The sequence below is a fragment of the Quercus lobata genome, chromosome 8, assembly GCF_001633185.2.
Source record: "Quercus lobata isolate SW786 chromosome 8, ValleyOak3.0 Primary Assembly, whole genome shotgun sequence".
Taxonomy (NCBI): domain Eukaryota; kingdom Viridiplantae; phylum Streptophyta; class Magnoliopsida; order Fagales; family Fagaceae; genus Quercus; species Quercus lobata.
This window is the reverse complement of record NC_044911.1, coordinates 12087901-12113190: the sequence shown is the minus strand read 5'-3', so window position 1 is coordinate 12113190 and position 25290 is coordinate 12087901. Positions and strand designations below refer to the sequence as shown.

The 25290-nt window shown below is 33.7% G+C and overlaps 1 protein-coding gene and 1 pseudogene across 2 annotated transcripts; both read left to right on the top strand.

Moving 5' to 3' along the window:
- Nucleotides 1–4552: 4552 nt before the first annotated feature.
- On the top strand, nucleotides 4553–8160 carry LOC115955008 (annotated as a pseudogene).
- A 10977-nt stretch (nucleotides 8161–19137) lies between these two features.
- On the top strand, nucleotides 19138–22699 carry LOC115958413 (chloroplastic lipocalin-like). 2 transcript variants are annotated; one of them, XM_031076831.1, is made up of 5 exons: nucleotides 19138–19378; nucleotides 20220–20343; nucleotides 20833–21090; nucleotides 21552–21842; nucleotides 22311–22699. In XM_031076831.1, the coding sequence occupies exons 1-5, from the start codon at nucleotides 19308–19310 to the stop codon at nucleotides 22587–22589; spliced, it is 1023 nt and encodes a 340-aa protein (XP_030932691.1). In that variant the 5' UTR covers nucleotides 19138–19307; the 3' UTR covers nucleotides 22590–22699. The 2 variants fall into 2 exon arrangements, with proteins under 2 accessions (XP_030932691.1, XP_030932692.1); XM_031076832.1 differs by having other exon boundaries at nucleotides 19142–19378; nucleotides 20851–21090.
- Nucleotides 22700–25290: the final 2591 nt, after the last annotated feature.

Genomic DNA, 25290 nt, shown 5'->3' with positions numbered 1-25290 from the left:
AAACATTGGATTTGAAACGGTGTATTAAATTAGTACTGGATCAATATTGAAAATTTTAAAAGGGAACTTTTATTTTTTAATTCACAATCCTTTGGAAACGTGACAACTTTGTTGAACCTAAAAGAGTGTATATTTCCCATATAAAAGTGTGCATCTAATCATTACGAGGCATAGAAGCACCATTCCACCCCCTCCTCAATAAAATAAGTAAATGAATTAAAATAAATTAAAGAAAACAAAACAAAACATTATAAAAATCTAAATTAAAGTAGTTGTGACGGCTATTTGAGGTAGTGAGGTGACTCAACAAATTATAAAACCGTTCAGTAAAGGACAAAGTTTTCTTTCAAACTAGGTTGGAGGAAAGTTCCTCTATCCTATTAGGTGACAACTTAAAAATGAAGCGTTTGTTTGGTCTATCATCTCAAACTCACATTTTTACATTTTAAACAACATTACACATATTTCTCTACATTTTTTCACTCACGTATATTTCAAAAAACTACAAACAATCTTTCTCAAACTACTCTACCAAACACCCCCTAAATTATTCACTTATACTTTTAGTAACATGACTTATTTAATAGTCATGTGACTTACTTAAATAATTTAATAAATCGTAATTTCTTATACATGTAAACAGTCTTATAAACTGACATGTAATAAGAGGAGATTTCTCTAACTTAGTTAGGAAGATTTTTTCTTTTAATAATGACAATAGAAAAAGTGTTTTTTATCATTGATTTATCCATTTATGTGTCTATTTTGATAATTAACATTAAATTCATCAACTATCTATTATATTTTTATATAGGTTTGAGTTGTACATAAATAAAGTATGGATAAAATTTGGCTATAAATTTAGTTGTAATTAATATATATATATGTATGTATATATATATATATATATATATGTATATATATATATTTTTTTTGGAGAAGGAGTCAATATATTTTTATTAGATGTGATAAATCCATTATTAGATTACATTTTCCTTTTACATTCTTCATGCTTACAAAATTTTTAAATGATAAAAAATCAATAAATATAGGGATAATTACACTTTACCCACCTGTGGTTTACCTCGAATTCTAAGTGCCTACCCGTGGTTTGAACTTTGACACTTTACCCACCTGTGATTATCACCGTTACCCAGCCGTAACCCACCTCTCCATTTTCCGTTACTCTAACACAAAAAAGGTAAAAAACAGAACCCCAAATGGATCAAAACTCATTCTCTCCCAAAACTCACTCACTCCCATCCAATGCAACGAAGATCCACAACAAAATCCATATAGATCGGAGATGCAAGCACATGGGACGTAAGTACTGACAAATCAAGATCCTCATAAGCAAGGTACCCATTGAGATATACATTGAAGTACAGCAAGTTAAGTGCAGGACTAACAATATCATATAAATGCAATCGAACCAAGTATTGAGCACCACCTAAACCCACTGGAAAATTCCAAGTGATGTTAAACCTTGAATCCAAATATACACAGCATCAGGCCCAATCTCTTAACTTGCACCTCCATGTTTTTGTTTTGAAATTTAAATTTCAAACCCTCTAATTTTGATAAGAAAAATCACTTCAAATGCATCTGAATGGTGTATGAAGGTTAATAATTTGAATTTATTTTTTCTTTATTTCTTATGGGTATTTTTTTTGGCTTAAATTAGAAGTCAATTTGAGTTTAGAACGTCCTCAAGAACGTGCTCCAGTTCCTTAGCTCCCAGCAGGACCGCAACGCCGCCTCATTAGTCTGCAAGTCGTGGTGTCAAGTCGAGGCCCTGACCCGATCCGAGCTCTTCATCGGGAACTGTTACTTCGTCTCGCCCAGATGGGCCATGTCCCGGTTCCCCTGGGTTCAGGCCGTGGCCATCAAGGGCAGATCGAGGTTCGTCGACTTCAACCTCATGCCGCTGGAATGGGGGGCCCACTTCGCGCCGTGGGTCGCCGCCTTGAGCTCTGCCTATCCTTGGCTCAAAAAAAGTCTACCTGAAACGCATGTCAGTCACCAACGAAGATCTGAAACATCTTGCTGAGTATTTCCCTTCCTTCAAAGAACTCGTCCTTGTTTGTTGCGATGGCTTTGGTACATGTGGCCTCATCGTAATAGCCAAGAAGTGCAGGTACTAGTATAGTACTCGTCCTTGTTTGTTGTGGATCTTCGTTGCGTTGGATGAGAGTGAGTGAGTTTTGGGAGAGAATGAGTTTTGATCCATTTGGGGTTCTGTTTTTTACCTTTTTTGTGTTAGAGTAACGGAAATTGGAGAGGTGGGTTACGACTGGGTAACGGTGATAATCACAGGTGGGTAAAGTGTCAAAGTTCAAACCATGGGTAGGCACTTAGAATTCGAGGTAAACCACAGGTGGGTAAAGTGTAATTATCCCATAAATATATCATTAATTAAATGTTTAAATTTCAAAATTTTGTAATATAAAATTAGGCGAAAACACCATTTTGATCCTTACATTTTTGTGTCATTGTCAATTTAGTCCCTGTATTTTAGTAGCAGTTAATTTGGTTCCTACCGTTAACTCACTAACAGAAAATGTTTATGTGGCAAATGGTTTGCATGGTTGACGCACACATGATTAAAATAATAATATAAAATTAAATATTTAAAAAACCACCTAGGCATTTTAATTTTTTTTTTAAATCCATGTCAAACCAAAAAAAAAAAAAATATGAAAGGATGAATTGAAAGAAAAAATGATTTTTTATTTTTTATTTTATAAAATCCTCAATTTCTTTTATGCTTTCTTCTGTATTCTCAAAACTTTTCTTAGCTACCAACCATAATTCCCAGCAACACAACACAGTTGAAAACTGAAAACTGAAACTGAAAACTGAAAAATACTGTAGCGAAATAATTTTTAAATGTGTGAATAGTATCGTGGGACCCATTTTTAATGAAAAAGTTGCTGAAAAGTGAAATTTGTGGGTCCGTGAACAGTACACGATGTGTTGTGATTGGTCCAAAAAAATTTGAAAAGTCAAAGTTTGCGGCTACTGTTCATTGAACAGTGCATGAACAGTAGCCGCAAACCCAAAACGCGTGAAAAAAAAAAAAAAAAAAAAAAAAAACGTAGACGCAGGATTGGGCGTTTTAGCCGCAAACTTTGACTTTTCAAATTTTTTTGGACCAATCACAGCACATCGTGTACTGTTCACGGACCCACAAATTTCACTTTTCAGCAACTTTTTCATTAAAAATGGGTCCCACGATACTATTCACACATTTAAAAATTATTTCGCTACAGTGTTTTTCAGTTTTCAGTTTTCAGCTGTATCCAAACGGACCCTAACTCTATTATAAAAAAAAAAAGTTATGTAGACCAATTTTCTTTTACGTTCTTCTCTTTTTATCTATTTTCCTAGCAACTTCACGCAGCCATCAAAACCATCACAGATTAGACCATTTACAGCCACCATTAACATCCAAACCATTGAAAGTTGAACCACCAAGGCCGAAACCCCACAACCACTAGAAATCAATTTTGCTATTTCTAATCCACCAACACTGCAACACATTCAAATCTGCAAGGCCTAGATTCGAATCCGAATCACCCATCACGGAGTGAGTGGAGGTAGATCTATTCTGGTGATTTATTGGAATGGACAAAACCTACTTCTCCTCCTCACGTCGCTCACGGCGGCGTTCTCCACGTCCACAGTTCCACTTGAGGCATCTGCTGCCGAAGCCTTGCACAAAGCCATTGATGTCTCCTCTTGCTCCACCATGCTCAGCCATGGTTATTGGAAATAAAGATTTGGATTTCTGCAGAGAGAGAGAGAGAGAGGGGCGGGGAAGGTTATGTGATTGGAAATAGATTTGGATTTCTGAGTGTATGTGAGAGAGAATGAGAGAGAGAGAGGGGCAAAGAAGATTATATTGTTTGGTTTCAGATTGTGGTGTTGCTGGATATTGTGTTTGGTATCTAAGGAAGTGCAAGGATGGGGAAGAAAATAAAAGAAATTCAAGACAAAAAAAAAAAAAAATTAGTTTCTTTATTTTTGTTCTTTCAATTAATCTTTTCAGGTTTTTTTTTTTTTTTTTTTTTTTTTCTGACATGGATTTTGTTTTAAATTGAAATGCTTATGTGACTTTTTAAATATTTAATTTTATGTATTATGTTAGCCACGTGTACATCAACAATGCAAATCTTTTGTCATGCAAATCTCTTGTCATGTAGATATTTTTCATTAGTAAGTTAATAGTAGGACCAAATTAACTGTTATTAAAATGTAGGGACCAAATTGACTGTAATCTTAAAATATAGAAACCGAAATGATATTTTCACCATAAAATTATGCATAAAAAACTAATTTATATATTAAATGATAAATAATATTTGATTGACGTAAAAATTAACATACAAATTAAAAACATAAAAAATACAAAATTCAACTACAAGATTTTCAAAAAATGTTAATATTTTCCTTGAGAGTCGTGTAGCCAAACTTTGTTGAATGAGTATGTTCGTTTAAGGGCCTGGCCGACGTAGGAATAGTCAGACCAAGACGATGATGTGTCAAAGGATTTCATTTTTGATTTGTAGTATCTGGTTGAAGAAAGAGCTGAACGGTAGTTATTAATAGTTGATGTAATGTAAGATCACTGTACAACTAGACATGACCCCAGAAAGATATGAGTCATATGAACAACAAAACAAGCACAACAACACACACACACACACGCACACGGAGAGTCAGAGAAACAGAGGAAAAAAGATGAGTTAGTGACAGTGGATGTGAAGACTCTGAAGCTTTAAAAAAAGAAAAACAATAAAAGAAATGGTACAAGTTCTTCTTCAGTCATCACCACTACTCCTCCAATGTTGTTCCCCTTCTTCTCCTCCCATTCCGAGGTAATCATCTAACAGTTTTGGCTTTAAAAAATTGCAACTTTCATGCTCTAAACTTATCTTCTTCCTGATTTCTTTGTTAATTTTATACTTTTCTTTTCTGGGTTGTTTTTATTTTTATGTGCTTTGTTCATGTAAGAGAGAAGAGATTGTGAAATTGGATATGAGGAAATTAGAGAAACAGAGAGAATTTGTGAAAATAAGTCAAATTTGATTACAATGAAGATAAATAGGTTGAAGGTTGTAAACTCTACACTCTTTATGGTTAGGAATGGTGCAATGTGAAATGGGTAGACATCTTTTTTTGTGAATCTGTTTTAGTAAATGTGGGAAAATGTTTTGGGTATTGATGATCAATACGTATGGACTACGTTTCAATGCTGTTTTATTTTTTCTTTTTCCCAGTCTCAATTTTTAGGTATTTTGGTGTGGAAACAATTAATGATGGCTGGTGAATCTTCTGATTTTTATGTAAGTGGAATAGGTTGAAGGTAGTTTAGAATTTGGTGGACTAGATTTTGATATCCGGATAGGACTAGGACACAATCAATGGTGACAAGTCAAATGTGACTGATATTTGGAGTGCACCATCTATGAGGCACTTAAAGGTGTGAAGTTTTCACATAAATTTTAGGTGTACACCATGCTTTTACTTGTAATTCCCATGTGACACTGAAGAACTCCAACAGGCCAACCATGATGTTTTCCCATCTTTATGTAGTTCCAAGTACATAATTACATGTATTGTCTATCCACTTTCTGATTCATGAACAATTAGGATATATATACTCTATTCTTTTCCATAAAATTTACAGAAACGACAATATTTTGCTGCCCAAACAGGGCAATGGGAAGAAAAATAAGGTTCAAGTTCTCTTCTGAGCAAACTTTATCAAGTAAGCTTGTGACCAAACATGTATTATCTGGGCTTGCTGCTTCGCTAATATTTCTATCTCGGACAAACCAGGTTAGTAAACAAGATACCGTATGCGCTAGCATTGAATGATTGGAATTTTGATGCAGAGTTCCTAACTTTAAATGAAGTCCTATATTTCCTTCACTACTTGGTATGTAATAAGTTGCTATGCACAGAAGATAGGCATAGAGAGAGGGACCAAACTATTGTCATGGGCTCCATATTACAAAGATTATAGGCCAAAATTTACTTATGGTAGCAATAGTTTTTATCCCTTCCCTTCAAATATACTCAAGCTTGTTAAAAAGAGATAGTCTGGCTTAACGTTTGGTTTAAGTGCTGATTTTATTGGTATTTTTCTGTACTGTTTTCATATAAACCTTAAAATTTGAAGATGTTCTAGTTGGGTTGATTCTATAATGATAGGGAATCTCATACCAGATTAGATGGGCTAGTGAAGTTGCAAGAGCTAGAGATACAAGATTATTGCAATAAACTAGGCAGATATCTCCATATGATGAACATGATCTGATTCTATATCGGCCTATTTTTCGTGGGCAGGTTATTGCGGCAGATCTATCTTATCACCCCAATATCTGCCAGCTTGCTAGTGCACCAGATGGTACATTTAACTCTCCCACTTGTTGAGGGGTCTGATGAAAGAAGTGAGAGGCTAATGATGATAAGAGGTATGACAGCCAAGGATTTCGACCCCATTAGATATTCTGGAAGATGGTTTGAGGTTGCTTCACTCAAACGTGGATTTGCTGGACAAGGTCAAGAAGACTGTCACTGCACTCAGGTATGCTAAGGATAGATATGATAGTGACTTGCATTGAAGACATCTATCTATGGAGATAGTGGCTTGCATGACAAAATTAAGCCTATTTTCTTCCCCACTTTAGTGCACTTTAAATTGGCCCTTCATATCCAAATTTATCGTTGTATGAAAGCATAAAAAACGTGTAAAACAATCTCCAACTTCCTGGTTGACAAAAGAAATGTTGGGCTGTAGCTAGTTCAAGTGGCAACCACTTGTTCGTCCAGTGCAGCTCAGAGATTCATGTTGTGGATGATGCAATAAAAGAGTTATATTGGAATCCAAAATGTGTATATTCTGGTCTCTAAAATATATAGGGATCTTTCTTTGTCCTATCTATAAAAAAAATACTACACTGGTCTTTCAGTCAATGCTTTATGCCTACAAATTTCAGGTGCTAAATATACTTATTTATCAAATTACAGGGTGTATATACGTTTGATATGGAGTCACCCTTTATCCAAGTTGATACCTTTTGTGTTCATGGGGGCCCCAATGGGTATATTACTGGCATTAAGGGAAAGGTTCAGTGCCTTCCAGAGGATAATTTGGAGAAAAATGAAACTGAACTAGAAAAGCAGGAGATGATAAAAGAGAGATGTTATCTTCGTTTTCCGACACTACCATTTATCCCCAAGGAGCCTTATGATGTGATTGCTACTGATTATGACAACTTTGCTCTTGTTTCAGGAGCAAAAGACAGAGGCTTTATTCAGGTAATTATATATTAGGACAAGACAATGTCAAGAGCTTGTTAGTCATGTTTATTTGTCAAGTATCACATTGTTGTCACTTCGTTCATAGTCAGTCGAATCTTTTTTCTAGTTATGAATGTTATAAGAGTAGTTGATGTAATTTGTAGAGGGAAAACTCTGATGAGAATGTTGAGCAATTTCAACTATTGCCATTGCTATTACTGGACTATGATAACTTTAGAATAGAATTGAGTAGCAAACATGTCAACTTGATGGATCTAATGGATGTAATCAGTAATTTGTTTCAGAACTGTCCATAGGTAATTTGTCTTTCTTTTTGATCATCCAAATTTCAATAAAGTATACTCATTGATTTTAGAGTGTGATCTCATTATATTTATGACCAATATGTTAATAAATGTTGTCGGCATCCGATATTGAAAATCTCCTTATTTAAAGTATATTCTTTGGTATCAATACTTTTCAGATCTACTCAAGGACACCTGACCCTGGACCTGAATTCATTGAGAAGCACAAAACTTATTTGGAAAACTTTGGGTATGATCCAAGTATAATCAAGTATACTCCACAAGACTGTGAAGTAATGTCAAATAGTCAGTTAGCTGCAATGATGTCAATGTCTGGAATGCAACAGGCTCAAACAAACCAATTTCCTGACCTAGAATTGAAGGGCTCTGTTGAATTTAATCCATTTACAAGTGTATTTGATACTTTGAAGAAGCTCCTTGAGCTATATTTTAAGTAGCACTGAGTTCAAACAAATTGTGGTGTTATTTTATACTTTACAGTTTACACAGACAACAGAATACACCAGATTATTTTTCCTATAAATCTTAATTGTTCAATATATTTTCTTGATAACTGCTTGCAAAATACAGACACTTGTACAGTATTGAAATAACGGATTTATGATCAGTTCAATATAAGATTAACTGCTTGCAAAATGCATGTTGCTTTACCTATGGCGGTCGGTGCCCGAAAAATTCAGGCTTTAGTAATGCATGAACTTCTTCAGACCAAAACTGTCCATCAAAACCTGACATTTTTTAGCAGAACTTTACCTGAAACTTCAATGTCATTTGGTTACATGCACACACACACAGTGGCTCCGTTTCATATTTCATGACTCTAAAATTTATTTCTAAAAATCGTTGCTTTAGGGATTTACTTGAATGTGACAAAATTATTATAAGTTCCACTTTTGGGTCATTAACAATTGCTAATGTCTCCTTGTCTTGTTTGGACATAATTGTTTGAGATCTCATAAAACCAATTAATTAGATTCTATGCCTCTAAAGTAGGAGAAAGTATCTCTTGTTACATCTTTTTACCATCACATGGTATTTACTCATGGCTTGTTACAAGACTACTGACTTGATATGTATTTAACAAGAGTTACTTTCTCCCAAATTAGAGCAACAAATGATTAAAACAAGTCTATTACTTTGATCCAATGTCAAACCATTCAAAGTTCACATGTATATTGTGTGATAGGGGAATAACACAACTTTGACATGATTTAGTTTCATTAGTAGTGGCAGTATTTTAAATGCCATTAGCCTTTTAGAAATGTATAACACCTTCCGAAGGATATTAAATGCTCTTATAAATAAAATCTAAAATTAGGTGATTTTATGGCACTATTAGCTGAGATATTGAAGGATACCAAAATTTATATTTATATAATATAATACTGCATTTAATGTTGCAACGTTCACGTTGAGCCACATCAGCAGCCATGTTATTTTCGTCTTCTTTTTTGAATTTGTCTTACAATTTTAAAATAATTTTTATCAATTTTAAAATACTAATAAATATAAAATAATTCTCAGCCCTATCTCCATCATAAAGCCCACTTCTTATAACTTTAATTCCACCATAAAAGCCCAAATCCAAAACCTTTTCAACCGAAATGCTTTGTGAAACCCTTTGTTTTCACGGTTTCAACTTTCTGTTTTTCCTTTTCTTTTGTTGCACAGTTTCAAATTCCTGTCTCCCCACATTTTGTTTCACCATTTCAAATTTAGTTCCTTCCCCTTCCCCACCTTCTGTTCTACGGTTTCACATTTAGTTCACACCAGCGTCTATCTTCCTTCCTTCCTGACTTCCTCTCCCCACAGTATATAAATACTAACAGAAGTTGCATGATTCAGTTGATGTATCTCTAAATCCTAGTTTCTTTTGTGCTCTATTCTTTTGCTTGAAGTTTTTTTTTTTTTTTTTACACATTTTGTTACTATCTGCTGTGATGTGGATGATTGTTATGTTGAATTTACTTTCTAAATCATTTTTCTTAGGGTGTTGAAATTTTGAGAGGCCAACCCCATCACCCTCAAAGTGTTCGACCAAATGCTTGAGCCAAACTGAAAAAGGGGCTTTAACTAAAGGGAACTTTCAGTTGTCAGTCAAGTAATAATGGACTAGGAAAGGTAACATGTCATAACATGTTTCTGATTTAAAAAAAAAAAATAAAAAAATAAGACATGTTTCTCATTTTGACCATCAAATATATGTATATACAAGTTTCTTGCTTATTGTCTTACTTAATTGTGTACTTTTGTTAACTGTATAATGTTATAGATTGATTTAATTCGATATACATCTATTTCTGATTAATTCCATGGTTTTAGAAACTGGTACGATCAAAGAACCGGAATAGAGAGTGGTTCTCAGTTTTATGGTTAGACCGAGGTCGAACTGATAGTCAAATTGATAATATCATAAATAAATAATTAATAATAATAAAATATAAATAAATAAATAAATAATTTTATAACTAATCATTTTAACTAAAAAATTAAATTAAATAATAGTAAAACATTAAACCTTAACTTTAATTTATATTTTAGACAGCCAAATTCAAGCCCACTACAAAAAGTATTTTAGTTATTCTTTCATTTTTGAAATAACAAAAAGTCACTGTTGAGTAGCAATATCATCGCCCTCTTGATATTTCTTTCCTACCATTACACGTTGATACTCCACCCACAACATATTTTGAAATCTTACATCCACACCTCGGTTAATTAAAAGCACTGTACTTCTAGTTTCTTCTTTCATTTTTTTCTAATTTTTCATCTCTTTGCCTTCAATACTCTCTCTCTCTCTCTCTCTCTCTCTCTCTCTCTCTCTCTCTCGTCAATATGTGTGCATCAGTGCATGTGCAAGTCTGCAAGAGCAACAAGCAAAGCTCTTAAACTGAAGCGGACTTGGTTTGGGCTTCCTCGATTCTTCCTCAATTGTGTCAACTCATAAATAGTAAATTTGAAGTTTTTGGTGTCAATGTGGGCGCCTTAGGCTTCACAGCTTTAGACTTGACAGCATCTTCAAAGTCAAAATCTCTCTTCTTCTCGAATTTGAAACAAAATCTCTATCTTTTTTTATTTTTTGTCAAAAACACAGTGGCTAAAGTGTAATGAGCAAAGCAGCTTAAAACCGGTTTGACTGTACTAGTTTCCATTTTTTCTGTTTTTTTCTTAACTTCCGGTTTTTAATAATAACCGAACCAAATAAGATCCGGTTGAATTGGTCGAACTAGCCTATCCAGTCTGATTTTTAAAACCACCGGTCGAATCGGCCGATTCGATCTGGTTTTAAAACCAAGGTTAATTCCTTATTTCTCTATTTGTTTAAAGGGATAGTATTTGTAGTTTGTGGGCAAAAAAAAGATATTGAGGCCCCGTTTGGTAGAGTTGTTAAACAACTCATTTTCAGTTTTTAAACAACATTACACACATTTCTACACACTTTTTCATCCACACGTATTTCAAAAAACTATAAATAATATTACTCAAACTCCTCTACCAAACGGGCCCTGAAATTTTGTTAACACAAGTTCTCACTCATTTAAGGTAGCTAAATCAGGTTTGATAATGAGTTTCAAAAAAAAAATATTTATTATTATTTTTTTTTCCTTTCAAGAATTCCCTCTACAGGTGAAAAAGATCAATGAAAAGCTGTTTTTTGTTTTGTTTTTGTTTTTCGTTTTTTGTTTTTTTTTTCCTGAATATAATATACACAAAGAAAAAAAAAAGAAAAAAGAAAGAAAGTTGTGCATGTTAGAAACAATCTTTGATTTTTTTTTTTAAAAAAAAAAATATAAACTTTGTGATTGTAATTGCTATTTTTAAGCCAATTGGGATCTTAGCATATGGGTCTCTGGAAAAGATCAACTCCGATGTGTATCTTTGTCCCTAGACAGCTTACAAGGGACTAGATGACTTCCCTCTTCCCAGAATCATGGATCACGAAGTACGAGTCACTTCATCAAGAAGTTCAACTGATCCAGTCTAATAATCCTTTCTTTATCAGAAAAGAAAATGGAGAAGTAGAGACAAGATTCCTGAAGACTCCACTAGAAAAGAAGGATATAACAGTCTTTCCAACCTAGATGACAATGTTGTAGCTCGTACCATATGTTGTTGAAAAAGGTCTTGTAATTAAAGCATTCTGTGAAGATGGAAAACCTTGTTATGAAGGAAAATCATCCTCTGGCCATATATGGTGGGATATTTGTGATTGTGATGAATGCAAAGAATAATCAATTGATGATGATGATCAACTGAGAAGAAGAAAGAAAAAATCTCTCTAGAAAAGCTTGAAAGAAAGATATGAAGCTGGTGATCCTAAAGTAGATCTCTTGGGAGAACCTTTTAGAAAATTTGAATATTATGTCTTTTATCCCAGAACCACAAAATAGAAACCCCAGTCTTCTCCTCCTCCATGCAAAGAACCCTAGCCTAAACAAGATCCTAACCATAAGCCCAAACGTCCATTGGTTCCATATTACCAAAATATCCTCCCTCAATTTCATATAGGGTTTGTGGGAAAGGAGGAGGATGATATTTATGTAATTGAGGGAGGATATTTTGGTAATATGGAATCAATGGAGGTTTGGGCTCATGGTCAGGATCTTGTTTAGGCTTGGGTTCTTTGCGTGGAGGAGGAGAAGACTAGGGTTTCTCTTTTTTGGTTCTGGGATAAAAGACATAATAGTCAAATTTTCCAGAAGGTTCTCCCAAGAGATCTACTTCAGGATCACCAACTTCAAATCTTTCTTTCAAGCTTTTCTGGAGAGATTTTTTCTTTCTTCTTCTCGGTTGATCATCATCATCAATTGATTCTTCTTTGCATTCATCACATTCACAATATCCCACCATATATGGCCAAAGGATGATTTTCCTTCATAACAAGGTTTTCCATCTTCACAGAATACTTTAATTACAAGTCCTTTTTCAGCAACATATGGTATGGGCTGCAACATTGCCATCTGGGTTGGAAAGACTGTTATATCATTCTTTTTTGGTGGAGCCTTAAGGAATCTTGTCTCTACTTCTCCATTTTCTTTTCTGATAAAGAAAGGATTATTGGACTGGATCAGCTGAACTGCTTGATGAAGTGACTCGTACTTCGTGATCCATGATTCTGGGAAGAGGGAAGTCATCTGGTCCTTTGTAAGCTGTCTAGGGACAAATGTACACATCAGAGTTAATCCCGGACAACTTGAATAAGCAATGCATCATCAGTTTGAGCAATTTCTGGGACTGCTACGTCAAAGGCATGATTTTGGAGCTTATAAGCAAGTTGATAATGGAGTGTAGCTGCATAAATGTCTTGTACTTGAGAAGCTCCAATAATTTGACCTTGAACTTTAAGAGCATCACAAAGATGGGAATCTTTTAAAGGCATATTGAAATTTGGGAATAGTATGACAAAAATAGTTCCAACATTCAGAGTTGTCTAGACAGTACCAATAACTGCATGTTGATACTACAAAAATCTGGAGTCAAGAAGTGACATTCTAGAGACTGTAGGGAGTCCCTTTCTTCCATGGAAAGTTAGTGCCAACCTTACAGCACCAAAGTGGAGATGAGTATACCCTTGCTTTTGCCATGAGCTAACAAATTCCCTGGGAAGGGAAAGAGTAATGAAGTTTTCACCATCATTAGCTGGAATATTGAACTGGTCAAACTTAGAGGCTTGAACATATTCTTTTACAGTAGAAGGATGAGAAGGACCAATATATTTTTTTATGGCTTTTTTGAAAGAGGATTGGGGTTTATTAAAAATAGTGTAGGGATTTACAATAGGGAAATCAATAATAGGGATTTTACTATCTTCTAGGACATGGGAGGTTTCATATAAATATTCTAGTCTATTTCCTGTAGATTTACGAAAGGAAGGGTCAAAAGGGAATTTGGAGGTATCACTCATTGCAGAAGATGTAGTAGCCATAATAGTTTTCAACTGAAAGAGTTGTTTTCCACACAAAATATAGAGAAAGACACAGAGATTCAACATACAGAAATACACAAAATATAGAGAAAGACATAGAGATTCAAAGGGGGTGTAAGAAGATTATTATGTAAGTTGGTTGAGAATGTAGAGAGCTACCAATACATACAATATTACTGGAAGGTGTGGAATAGAACAAGATACTATATACAACAAACTCACTGATATTATTAGATCAAAAAGGGTTGTTACATATGACAAGGGAATTTTACATAAGGAGGAAGGAAAGGAGGAGTTCTGAAACTCTAAGGCTTTATATCCCTCCTTCATACACTGGTCTTCTATTTATAGCACCCGGAACTCAAACTACAATTCAACATATTTTACAAGCAATTATTTTGCCGACAACACAGTAGAATCATGGGCTTGACAAAGCATCATAATGTCTTCTGGTAGAAGTTGTTGGAAATGATAAAAGCTGAACTTGATAAAAGCTAAGGGCAATGATAACATTTGCTACCATATAGAGGAGTGAATGGTACCGATAGATAAAGATGCAATCTTTGTCCTTTTTTAATTTTTAATTTTTTATTATTATTATTTTTTTTAAGTGTTGAACAAGTAAGGAGATGTTGTTTGTGTGGGGTTTATTAAATATAGTGTGGGGATTTATGTTTCTGTCCACTTGAGTGCTTTCTGGCAATGATAAAAGTTGCTACCATACAGAGGAGTTCTTTGCATGGAGGAGGAGAAGACTGGGGTTTCTGTTCTTGAAGAAGAACCCCCCATAATGGGATTCAACCCATACAGAATCAAACAATTTCATTAATTAGCACCGTTTCCAAACTATTTAGTAAACTAACATCTCGAGCTCATTGGACTCGATTTTGGTGTAGTAATTTGAGTTCTAGGGACTGGATTTCAATGACTAGAACTCATGTTTTAAAGACTCAAGTTCCATAAAGAGATTTCAAACCAGAAAACCAAAAAGAACAAATTAGAAAAACCAAATCACGAACAACAAATCAGAAATACATGATCAGAAAAACCAAATCACGAACAACAAATCAGAAAACCCAAATCGAAAAACCACGAAGAAGTTCCACGAACCCAAATCGAACCTAGGAGTGACGGTGAAGGTTGGAGAGGCAGCGATGGTTAAGCTCCAGGCGAAGTAACCCACAGTTTGGACTGAACCCAGGCGAGCAACCCCACGATTTGGACTGAACCCAAACAACAGCCTCTACTCTCTGAACCCGGACATTGGGTTTTATACATTTTTCTGAATCTTTGATTTGGTCCATAAAGAAAGAAAAATGAAGGAAGAAGAAGAACTCGCAGAACGCAGAAAAATGAAGGAAGAAGAAGGATTCACAGAACGCAGAAATCATCTTTCTTAGGCTCGAGTTCTCAAAGAAATCGAGTCTTTTAGGGTCGAGTTCTAAGAGCAAAATCGATTTCGTTAGACTCGAGATGTTAGTTTCCTAAATAGTTTGGAAACATTGCTAACTAACGAAATTGTTTGAGAATTGGTGTTATTTTCCAAATTTTCCCTCTAGGTCTCCTTTGCTTCAACTATTGTTGTAGGTTCTTGATTTATTTTTGACGAATCTTTCTTCCACTATTTGATTTTCATAAATTCCTCCACTATGGAATTTGAAAGGTTGCTTAATGCTTTGTAAGTGCACTTTGATTCATTGTTTATTTTTTTGCTCACAATTTAAATGTGGTTGTTGGTTTTTGAACAACTTATATAGTTAGTATTTGTTTTGGTATTCTTAAATTATTGCTTATGGTTATGATTCTGTTGTGGTTGTGTTTTGTATATGGATTTTTCCTTAATTAAATTTATGTGGCTATTTAATTGATTGGTAGATTGGTTTAGAATTGATATTGTTTCAATGATGTCCAGTGGTTACTTGACTTATTAGTTAAATTTAGGATGTTGCTAGCTAACTGTCATGTAAGCCAAATTTAAGTTTAATATTATAATTTTCCTCTACAATTCAAAGATGCTGCACAGTAAATATATGTAAGTCTAATTTGTAGACTTTGTCAAATCCTCTAATGTCTTAATTATTCAAAAGAGGGTAAGCCAAATACGTCTGTCAGGAATGGTTCTTTACTTAATTTTATATGTTGTTATAGTGATTTTACTCTTAAGTTTTAGAATTTTTAGACAAATTTTGCAGCAGGTGTTTTGGGTCAATAACCAATATAGGTTTGGATGTGGAGAAGAAAATAGATGGATTTAATGCTATGTGTTAGGGTAATAAACAAGGATAAGGTTTAATTGGAGTTATAGGCTGAGGTTGCTACAATTGCAATCTAAAATTTGTAGGTCTCGGATTAAGGGAAATCACACATGTTTTGAGATATTAAATGGGGATAGAATTAGGCATGGTGAGGGAAAGTAGTAGGTATTGGGTATGGAGAGGTGTTGAGACTGAATAGCTAGCTAGTATATTGATAAAGTTTAGGCTGCGTCATTTATATGGTAGGGGTGGGGGATGAATCAGATTAATTTATAACATCAATATATATCAAAAGGAATGTTATAAGCTGTAGTTGTTGAGATAACCTTGAATGATAAATCTCTGCACAATTTCTAATTGGGCTTGAAAAACAATATTGAATGATATCTATTTAGAGAACTTTGAAGAATGCTAAGGCTAATGATGATTGCTAAGACATAAAGATCATGGGCAGTGCAAACATTGAAGCAATGGAAGCCATCACTGATGATAGAATCAATTTCATTATTGTGAACTATAATAAATATGTCCTAAGAGAAAGGGAGAGTGAGAATGAGAGGAGGAATATGAGAAGAATGTGAGGGGGGTCATTTAAGGCATATGGGTCTTGGAAAGTGCTGGTGTGGACTAAATTCTATGGGGCAAAAGATCACTTTGGACCTGTTATGATACTACAGTTTGCATGTTATGCTAAGCGACAAGTTTTATATGTGATTTTTGTTTTGGAGAACATGATGATGAATTGTCGTTTATCTGTTTTCCTTTTGAGCATAGTTGCTGCAGTAGACATAAATTAATCAATAAGTTTCAAGATATAAAACTTCTGAACTTGTGATTGGTGCATAAGAGAAGCAATGTTAGTGGTAGCTTTACATGAATTTGATATTTCTCCGATCACAACTTTTTACCTTAGCAAAGTGTGAAAAAGATTGTATCCTTAACATTGTTTAATTTGACAACTTTTCAAGTGCATGACATTATCTTTTGAATATTACATTCGATAGCTTCCTCATGCATCACACGGATTAAATTCTATGGGGCAAAAGATCACTTTGGACCTGTTATGATACTATAGTTTGCATGTTATGCTAAGCGACAAGTTTTATATGTGATTTTTGTTTTGGAGAACATGATGATGAATTGTCGTTTATCTGTTTTCCTTTTGAGCATAGTTGCTGCAGTAGACATAAATTAATCAATAAGTTTCAAGATATAAAACTTTTGAACTTGTGATTGGTGCATAAGAGAAGCAATGTTAGTGGTAGCTTTACATGAATTTGATATTTCTCTGATCACAACTTTTTACCTTAGCAAAGTGTGAAAAAGATTGTATCCTTAACATTGTTTAATTTGACAACTTTTCAAGTGCATGACATTATCTTTTGAATATTACATTCGATAGCTTCCTCATGCATCACACGGATTAGCGACTAGTTCTAATAAAGTTTTAATTTGGAGACTCGTGTTTGTCTATCAGAGGTGGCAATTGGTTGGGTTGGCTAGATTGGATGAGTTTCGAATTAGATCATAAATAAGTTAAGTATATAATTACAAAATTTCCCATTTATCTATCTGTTACCAATTTAAATATATAGTATATAAACCTTACCCAACCCATTTAATCTCATAGATTCAGATTTTAGTGGTAATAATTTGTAAACCTAAAATTGGGATACCTCAGTAATTTTACGAAACCAATGAGATACAATCATAAAGAAAGTATTGGAAATATAGATTTATCCCACACTTTTTCCGGAACCAAACAAGGCCCTGTTAGATTAATTCTCGATACACTTTCAATTTTTCACTTTTCAGCTTCATTTCCACTTTCTCCTTTGTTGAGCCACTCTCTTTTAGTATTTGTATTTTTCTCAAGTTTTTTATACACTTTTGATTTCTAATGTCCAAAGCTTTTTCCATTGACCACGTTAACCACCACCATTAAACTCATGAGTACATTAGGCTCCTCCTCCTAGGCCAATTATGTAATTTTAGTAATTGGATAATTTTCTTTTTTCATTTCCATTGAAGATCTAGGCATCGAAAGTATGAGAGTTTTGTTGTTATTTTCGATTTTATGTACAAGTCATTGGAGTTGAAGGTGAAGTGGTTGAAGGAGGAGAGGGAGATTTTATTGATCTGATGAAGGATTGAAGATAGTGCCACCAAGCTCCGCCTTCAAGGCCGCATTGAGGGAAGTGCCACCAAGTTCCACCCAAATCTCTCTGAGTATGATTTAATTGTAAAATCACTAAGGGACTATTTTGATTTGGTTGTAAATATGTAAATATACAAATTTAGATCAACAAAATTCTCTCATTCTGGTTCAAAATTATCAATCTCTTGTTATAAATTTTTTTTTTAAAAAAATTGTCAATCTCCTATGTTTAGATCTGTATATGTTGGATTTCATGAGTTTTATTTATTTAGTTATTTAATTTTTTTTTAAACTAATATTAGCATAGGTGAAAAAAGAAGATGGGTATCCAACTAATTTACCCATTAATACCCATGGGCACCCAATAAATCTTTACCTATTTAACCAATTTTTCCTTAATTTGGTGGTTAAGATTTACTTAGAATATAGGCAGATCATGGATGGGTTAATGGGTTTTGGTTCATTTTTGCCACCCTAATGAAGGTGAATGTCCACCCCTTATAGTCAAACATATCATCAAATTGTAACAAATGATGCATCACACACAAACCTATTTATAGCAAGTAGATTGAGTTTAAGAAGATAGAATTTAACACCAATACGTAAATTCATTTTATACTTTATACACCAAAAATTATTTGCTATGAAATTACACATAGATGAATGACATAGCATCCTTAGCAGTACTCACAAAAAATCATGGAGTTTAAGATTAAGAAGTAGTTGAATTAGTGGCCAATAGGACTGTGATCCAAGTCCCATAGTCCATGAAGCCAATTTTCCTAAATTTTGGGTAGAAGATCTTTGGGTATTAAGGGGGGTGTTTGGTACACCCATTCAAACACACATTTTCAGTTTTAAACAACATTACACGCATTTCTATATATTTTTTCACCCAAATGTATTTTCACACATATTTTCAAACAATAAAACACATGTTTTTAAACACATCTACCAAACACCCCCTAAATTACTACCAATACCAACTAATATTTAAAGTATTTCCAATCTGTCACAGACACGGGAGATTCTTTTTTTTTTTTTTGATAAGACACGGGAGATTCTTTTAGGACTAGGGATACCTTCACGAAGCCATGCAAGTGAATGTAATGTCACATGAACGGTAGTTAATAGTGGATGTGGATATAATGTAAGATCACTGTACAGCTAGACATGTGACCCCACAAAGATATGAGTCATATGAACCGACAAAACAAGCACCACAACAACACACACACACACGGAGAGGCTGAGAAACTGAGGAAAAAATGAGTTTGTGACAGTAGATGTTGAAGACTCTGAAGCTTTAAAAAAGAAAAACAATAAAAGAAATGGTACAAGTTCTTCTTCAGTCATCACCACTACTCCTCCAATGTTGTTCCTCTTCTTCTCCCATTCCGAGGTAATCATCCAACAGTTTTGGCTTTAAAAAATTGCAACTTTCATGCTCTAAACTTATCTTCTTCCTGATTTCTTTGTTAATTTTATACTTTTCTTTTCTGGGTTGTTTTTATTTTTATGTGCTTTGTTCATGTAAGAGAGAAGAGATTGTGAAATTGGATATGAGGAAATTAGAGAAACAGAGAGAATTTGTGAAAATAAGTCAAATTTGATTACAATGAAGATACATAGGTTGAAGGTTGTAAACTCTACACTCTTTATGGTTAGGAATGGTGCAATGTGAAATGGGTAGACATCTTTTTTTGTGAATCCGTTTTAGTAAATGTGGGAAAATGTTTTGGGTATTGATGATCAATACGTATGGACTATGTTTCAATGCTGTTTTGTTTTTTCTTTTTCCCAGTCTCAATTTTTAGGAATTTTGGTGTGGAAACAATTAATGATGGCTGGTGAATCTTCTGATTTTTATGTAAGTGGAATAGGTTGAAGGTAGTTTAGAATTTGGTGGACTAGATTTTGATATCCGGGTAGGACTAAGACACAATCAATGGTGACAAGTCAAATGTGATTGATATCTGGAGTGCACCATCTATGTGGCACTTAAAGGTGTGAAGTTTTCACATAAATTTTGGGTGTACTCCATACTTTTACTTGTAATTCCCATGTGACACTGAAGAACTCCAACAGGCCAACCATGATGTTTCCCCATCTTTATGTAGTTCCAAGTACATAATTACATGTATTGTCTCTCCACTTTCTGATTCATGAACAATTAGGATATATATACTCTATTTCTTTTCCATAAAATTTACAGAAACGACAATATTTTGCTGCCCAAACAGGGCAATGGGAGGAAAAACAATGTTCAAGTTCTCTCCTGAGCCAACTTTATCAAGTAAGCTTGTGACCAAACATGTACTATCTGGGCTTGCTGCTTCACTAATATTTCTATCTCAGACAAACCAGGTTAGTAAACAAGATACTGTATGAGCTAGCATTGAATGATTGGAATTTTGATGCAGAGTTCCTAACTTAAGTCCTGTATTTCCTTCACTACTTGGTATGTAATAAGTTGCTATGCACAGAAGAGAGGCATAGAGAGAGGGACCAAACTACTGTCATGGGCTCCATATTACAAAGATTATAGGCCAAAATTTACTTATGGTAACAATAGTTTTTCTCCCTTCCCTTCCAAATATACTCAGAAGCTTGTTAAAAAGAGATAGCCTGGCTTCAAGTTTGGTTTAAGTGCTGATTTTATTGGTATTTTTCTGTACTGTTTTCATATAAACCTTAAAATTTGAAGATGTTCTAGTTGGGTTGATTCTATAATGATAGGGAATCTCATACCAAATTAGATGGGCTAGCGAAGTTGCAAGAGCTAGAGATACAAGATTATTGCAATAAACTAGGCAGATATCTCCATATGATGAACATGATCTGATTCTATATCAGCCTATTTTTCGTGGGCAGGTTATTGCGGCAGATCTATCTTATCACCCCAATATCTGCCAGCTTGCTAGTGCACCAGATGGTATATTAACTCTCCCACTTGTTGAGGGGTCTGATGAAAGAAGTGGGAGGCTAATGATGATGAGAGGTATGACAGCCAAGGATTTCGACCCCATTAGATATTCTGGAAGATGGTTTGAGGTTGCTTCACTCAAACGTGGATTTGCTGGACAAGGTCAAGAAGACTGTCACTGCACTCAGGTATGCTAAGGATATATATGATAGTGACTTGCATTGAAGACATCTATCTATCGAGATAGTGGTTTGCAAGCCTATTTTCTTCCCCACTTTAGTGCATTTTAAATTGGCCCTTCATATCTAAATTTATTATTGTATGAAAGCATAAAAGACGTGTAAAACAATCTCCAACTTCCTGGTTGACAAAAGAAATGTTGGGCTGTAGCTAGTTCAAGTGGCAACCACTTGTTCGTCCAGTGCAGCTCAGGGATTCATGTTGTGGATGATGCAATAAAAGAGTTATATTGGAATCCAAAATGTGTATCTATATTTTGGTCTCTAAAATATATAGGGATCTCTCTTTGTCCTATTTATAAAACTAAAAAAAATAAAAAAATAAAATAGAAATACTACACTGGTCTTTCAGTCAATACTTTATGCCTACAAAGTTCAGGTGCTAAATATATTTATTTATCAAATTACAGGGTGTATATACATTTGATATGGAGTCACCCTTTATCCAAGTTGATACCTTTTGTGTTCATGGGGGCCCCAATGGGTATATTACTGGCATCAGGGGAAATGTTCAATGCCTTCCAGAGGATGATTTGGAGAAAAATGAAACTGAACTAGAAAAGCAGGAGATGATAAAAGAGAAATGTTATCTTCGTTTTCCAACACTACCATTTATCCCCAAGGAGCCTTATGATGTGATTGCTACTGATTATGACAACTTTGCTCTTGTTTCAGGAGCAAAAGACAGAGGCTTTATTCAGGTAATTATATATTAGGACAAGACAATGTCAAGAACTTGTTAGTCATGTTTATTTGTCAAGTATCGCATTGTTGTCACTTCGTTCATAGTCAGTCGAATCTTTTTTCTAGTTACGAAGGTTATAAGAGTAGTTGATGTAAATTTATAGAGGGAAAACTCTGATGAGAATGTTGAGCAATTTCAACTATTGCCATTGCTATTACTAGACTATGATAACTTTAGAATAGAATTGAGTAGCAAACATGTCAACTTGATGTGTTCTAATGGATGTAATCAGTAATTTGTTTCAGAACTGTCCATAGGTAATTTGTCTTTCTTTTTGATCATCCAAATTTCAATAAAGTATACTCATTGATTTTAGAGTGTGATCTCATAATATTTATGACCAATATGTTAATAAATGTTGTTGGTATCCAATATTGAAAATCTCCTTATTTAAAGTATATTCTTTGGTATCAATATTTTTCAGATCTACTCAAGGACACCTGACCCTGGACCTGAATTCATTGAGAAGTACAAAACTTATTTGGAAAACTTTGGGTATGATCCAAGTAAAATCAAGGATACTCCACAAGACTGTGAAGTAATGTCAAATGGTCAGTTAGCTGCAATGATGTCCATGCCTAGAATGCAACAGGCTCTAACAAACCAATTTCCTGACCTAGAATTGAAGGGCTCTGTTGAATTTAATCCATTTACAAGTGTATTTGATACTTTGAAGAAGCTCCTTGAGCTATATTTTAAGTAGTACTGAGTTCAAACAAATTGTGGTGTTCTTTTATACTTTTACACAGACAACAGAATACACCAGATTATTTTTCCTGTAAATCTTAATTATCCAATATATTTTCTTGATAACTGCTTGCAAAATACAGGCACTTGTACAGTATTGAAAGAACGGATTTTTGATCAGTTCAATATAAGATTAACTGCTTGCAAAATGCATGTTGCTTTACCTATGGAGGTCGGTGCCAGAAAAACTCAGGCTTTAGTAATGCATGAACTTCCTCAGACCAAAACTGTCCATCAAAACCTGACATTTTTTTAGCAGAACCTTACCTGAAACTTCAATGTCATGTGGTTACATGCCACACACAGTGGCTCCGTTTCATATTTCATGACTAAAATTTATTTCTAAAAATCGTTGCTTTAGGGATTTACCTGAACGTGACAAAATTATTATAAGTTCCACTTTTGGGTCATTAACAATTGCTAATGTCTCCTTGTCTTGTTTGGACATAGTTGTTTGAGATCTCATAAAACCAATTAATTAGATTCTATGCCTCTAAAGTAGGAGAAAGTATCTCTTGTCACATCTTTTTACCATCACATGGTATTTACTCATGGCTTGTTACAAGACTACTGACTTGATATGTATTTAACAAGAGTTACTTTCTCCCAAATTAGAGCAACAAATGATTAAAACAAGTCTATTACTTTAATCCAGTTTCAAACCATTCAAAGTTCACATGTATATTGTGTGATAGGGATAACACAACTTTGACATGATTTAGTTTCATTAGTAGTGGCAGTATTTTAAATACCATTAGCCTTTTAGAAATGTATTACACCTTCCGAAGGATATATAAATGCTCTTATAAATAAAATCTAAAATTAGGTAATTTCATGGCACTATTAGTTGAGATATTGAAGGATACCAAAATTTATATTTATATATAATACTAAAAGCTAAAGCGTAGCATTTAATGTTGCTACACTCACGTTGAGCCACGTTAGCAGCCATGTCATTTCCATCTTCTTTTTTGAATTTGTCCTACAATTTTAAAATTGTTTTTATCAATTTTAAAATACTAATAAATATAAAATAATTCTCAGCTCTATCTCCACCATAAATCTCACTTCTTATAACTTTAATTCCACCATAAAAGCCCAAATTCAAAACCTTTTCAACCGAAACCCTTTGTGAAACCCTTTGTTTTCACGGTTTCAACTTTCTGTTTTTCCTTTTCTTTTGTTGCACGGTTTCAAATTCCTGTCTCCCCACATTTTGTTTCACCATTTCAAATTTAGTTCCTTCCCCTTCCCCACCTTCGATTCTACGTTTCACATTTAGTTCACACCAGCCTCTATCTTCCTTCCTTACTGGCTTCCTCTCCTCACAGTATAGAAATACTAACAGAAGCTGCATGATTCAATTGATGTATCTCTAAATCCTAGTTTCTTTTGTGCTCTATTCTTTTGCTTGATGTTTTTTTTTTTTTTTTACACATTTTGTTACTGTTTGTTGTGATGTGGATGATTGTTATGTTGAATTTACTTTCTAAATCATTTTTCTTGGGGTGTTGAAATTTTGAGAGGCCAACCCCATCATCCTCAAAGTGTTCTACCAAATGCTTGAGCCAAACTGAAAAAGGGGCTTTAACTAAAGGAACTTTCAGTTGTTAGTCAAGTAATAATGGACTAGGAAAGGTAACATGTCATAACATGTTTCTGATATATATAAATATATATATATATATTTTAAATGATACATGTTTCTCATTTTGATCATCAAATATATATATATATATATATATACAAGTTTCTTGCTTATTGTCTTACTTAATTGTGTATTTTTGTTAACCGTATAATGTTATAGATTGATTTAATTTGATATACATCTATTTTTGATTAATTCCATGGTTTTAAATGCCGGTACGATCAAAGAACCAGAATAGAGAGTGGTTCTCGGTTTTATGGTCGAACCGATAGTCAAACTGATAATATCATAAATAATTAATTAATAATTATAAAATATAAATAAATAAATAATTTTATAACTAATCATTTTAACTAAAAAATTAAATTAAATAATAGTAAAACATTAAACCTTAACTTTAATTTTTTATACTAGCCGCAAACCCGCGCGTTGCGCGTGATAATTATTTTTATGGTGGTTTTATTAAATTTTTTTTTACAATTTAAACTAATCTAATAATGAGTAATGTATTTCATAATTATATTTTCATTTATTATAGGAACAATCATAAATGTAATATAGGAACAATCCAAAACACCAAAAAAATGTAAACTAAAAAAAAAAAAAAAAAAAACTTAACAATGATTAATTGAACCAATATTAGGATAAAATTTTGTTTTTGACAATCTATTAAGGTTATTTTCTTTGTAGAAATTATAATTTCGGCCACCCAAAACATATTATCAAATAAACAATTATTAGCAAAATCTAAGAATTAAATTTCTATACATGCATTGTTGTAAAATAATAATAATAATAAAAATAAATTTGCAAAAGTTAAAATTTGTCACCTATCCGATTATTTTCGTTTGGCTAACATTTGCTTTTCTTTAAATAAATGGCATTATAGAGTACTTTTAATACAACTATTAAGAGTACTTTATCCACCACAAATGATTAGAAAATAAACAAAAATTAGTAAAGTCTCATAGTTTAACATCTAAATTGACCACTATAAAAAATCATGCTA

Bases quoted from the DNA above. Each gene is read 5' to 3' on its own strand.
- LOC115958413 (XM_031076831.1), top strand. From the start codon at position 19,308: ATGGTACAAGTTCTTCTTCAGTCATCACCACTACTCCTCCAATGTTGT. The intron at 19,379-20,219 runs GTAATCATCCAA...CTGCCCAAACAG, and splicing joins TCTTCTTCTCCCATTCCGAG to GGCAATGGGAGGAAAAACAA. The intron at 20,344-20,832 runs GTTAGTAAACAA...ATTCTATATCAG, and splicing joins TTCTATCTCAGACAAACCAG to CCTATTTTTCGTGGGCAGGT.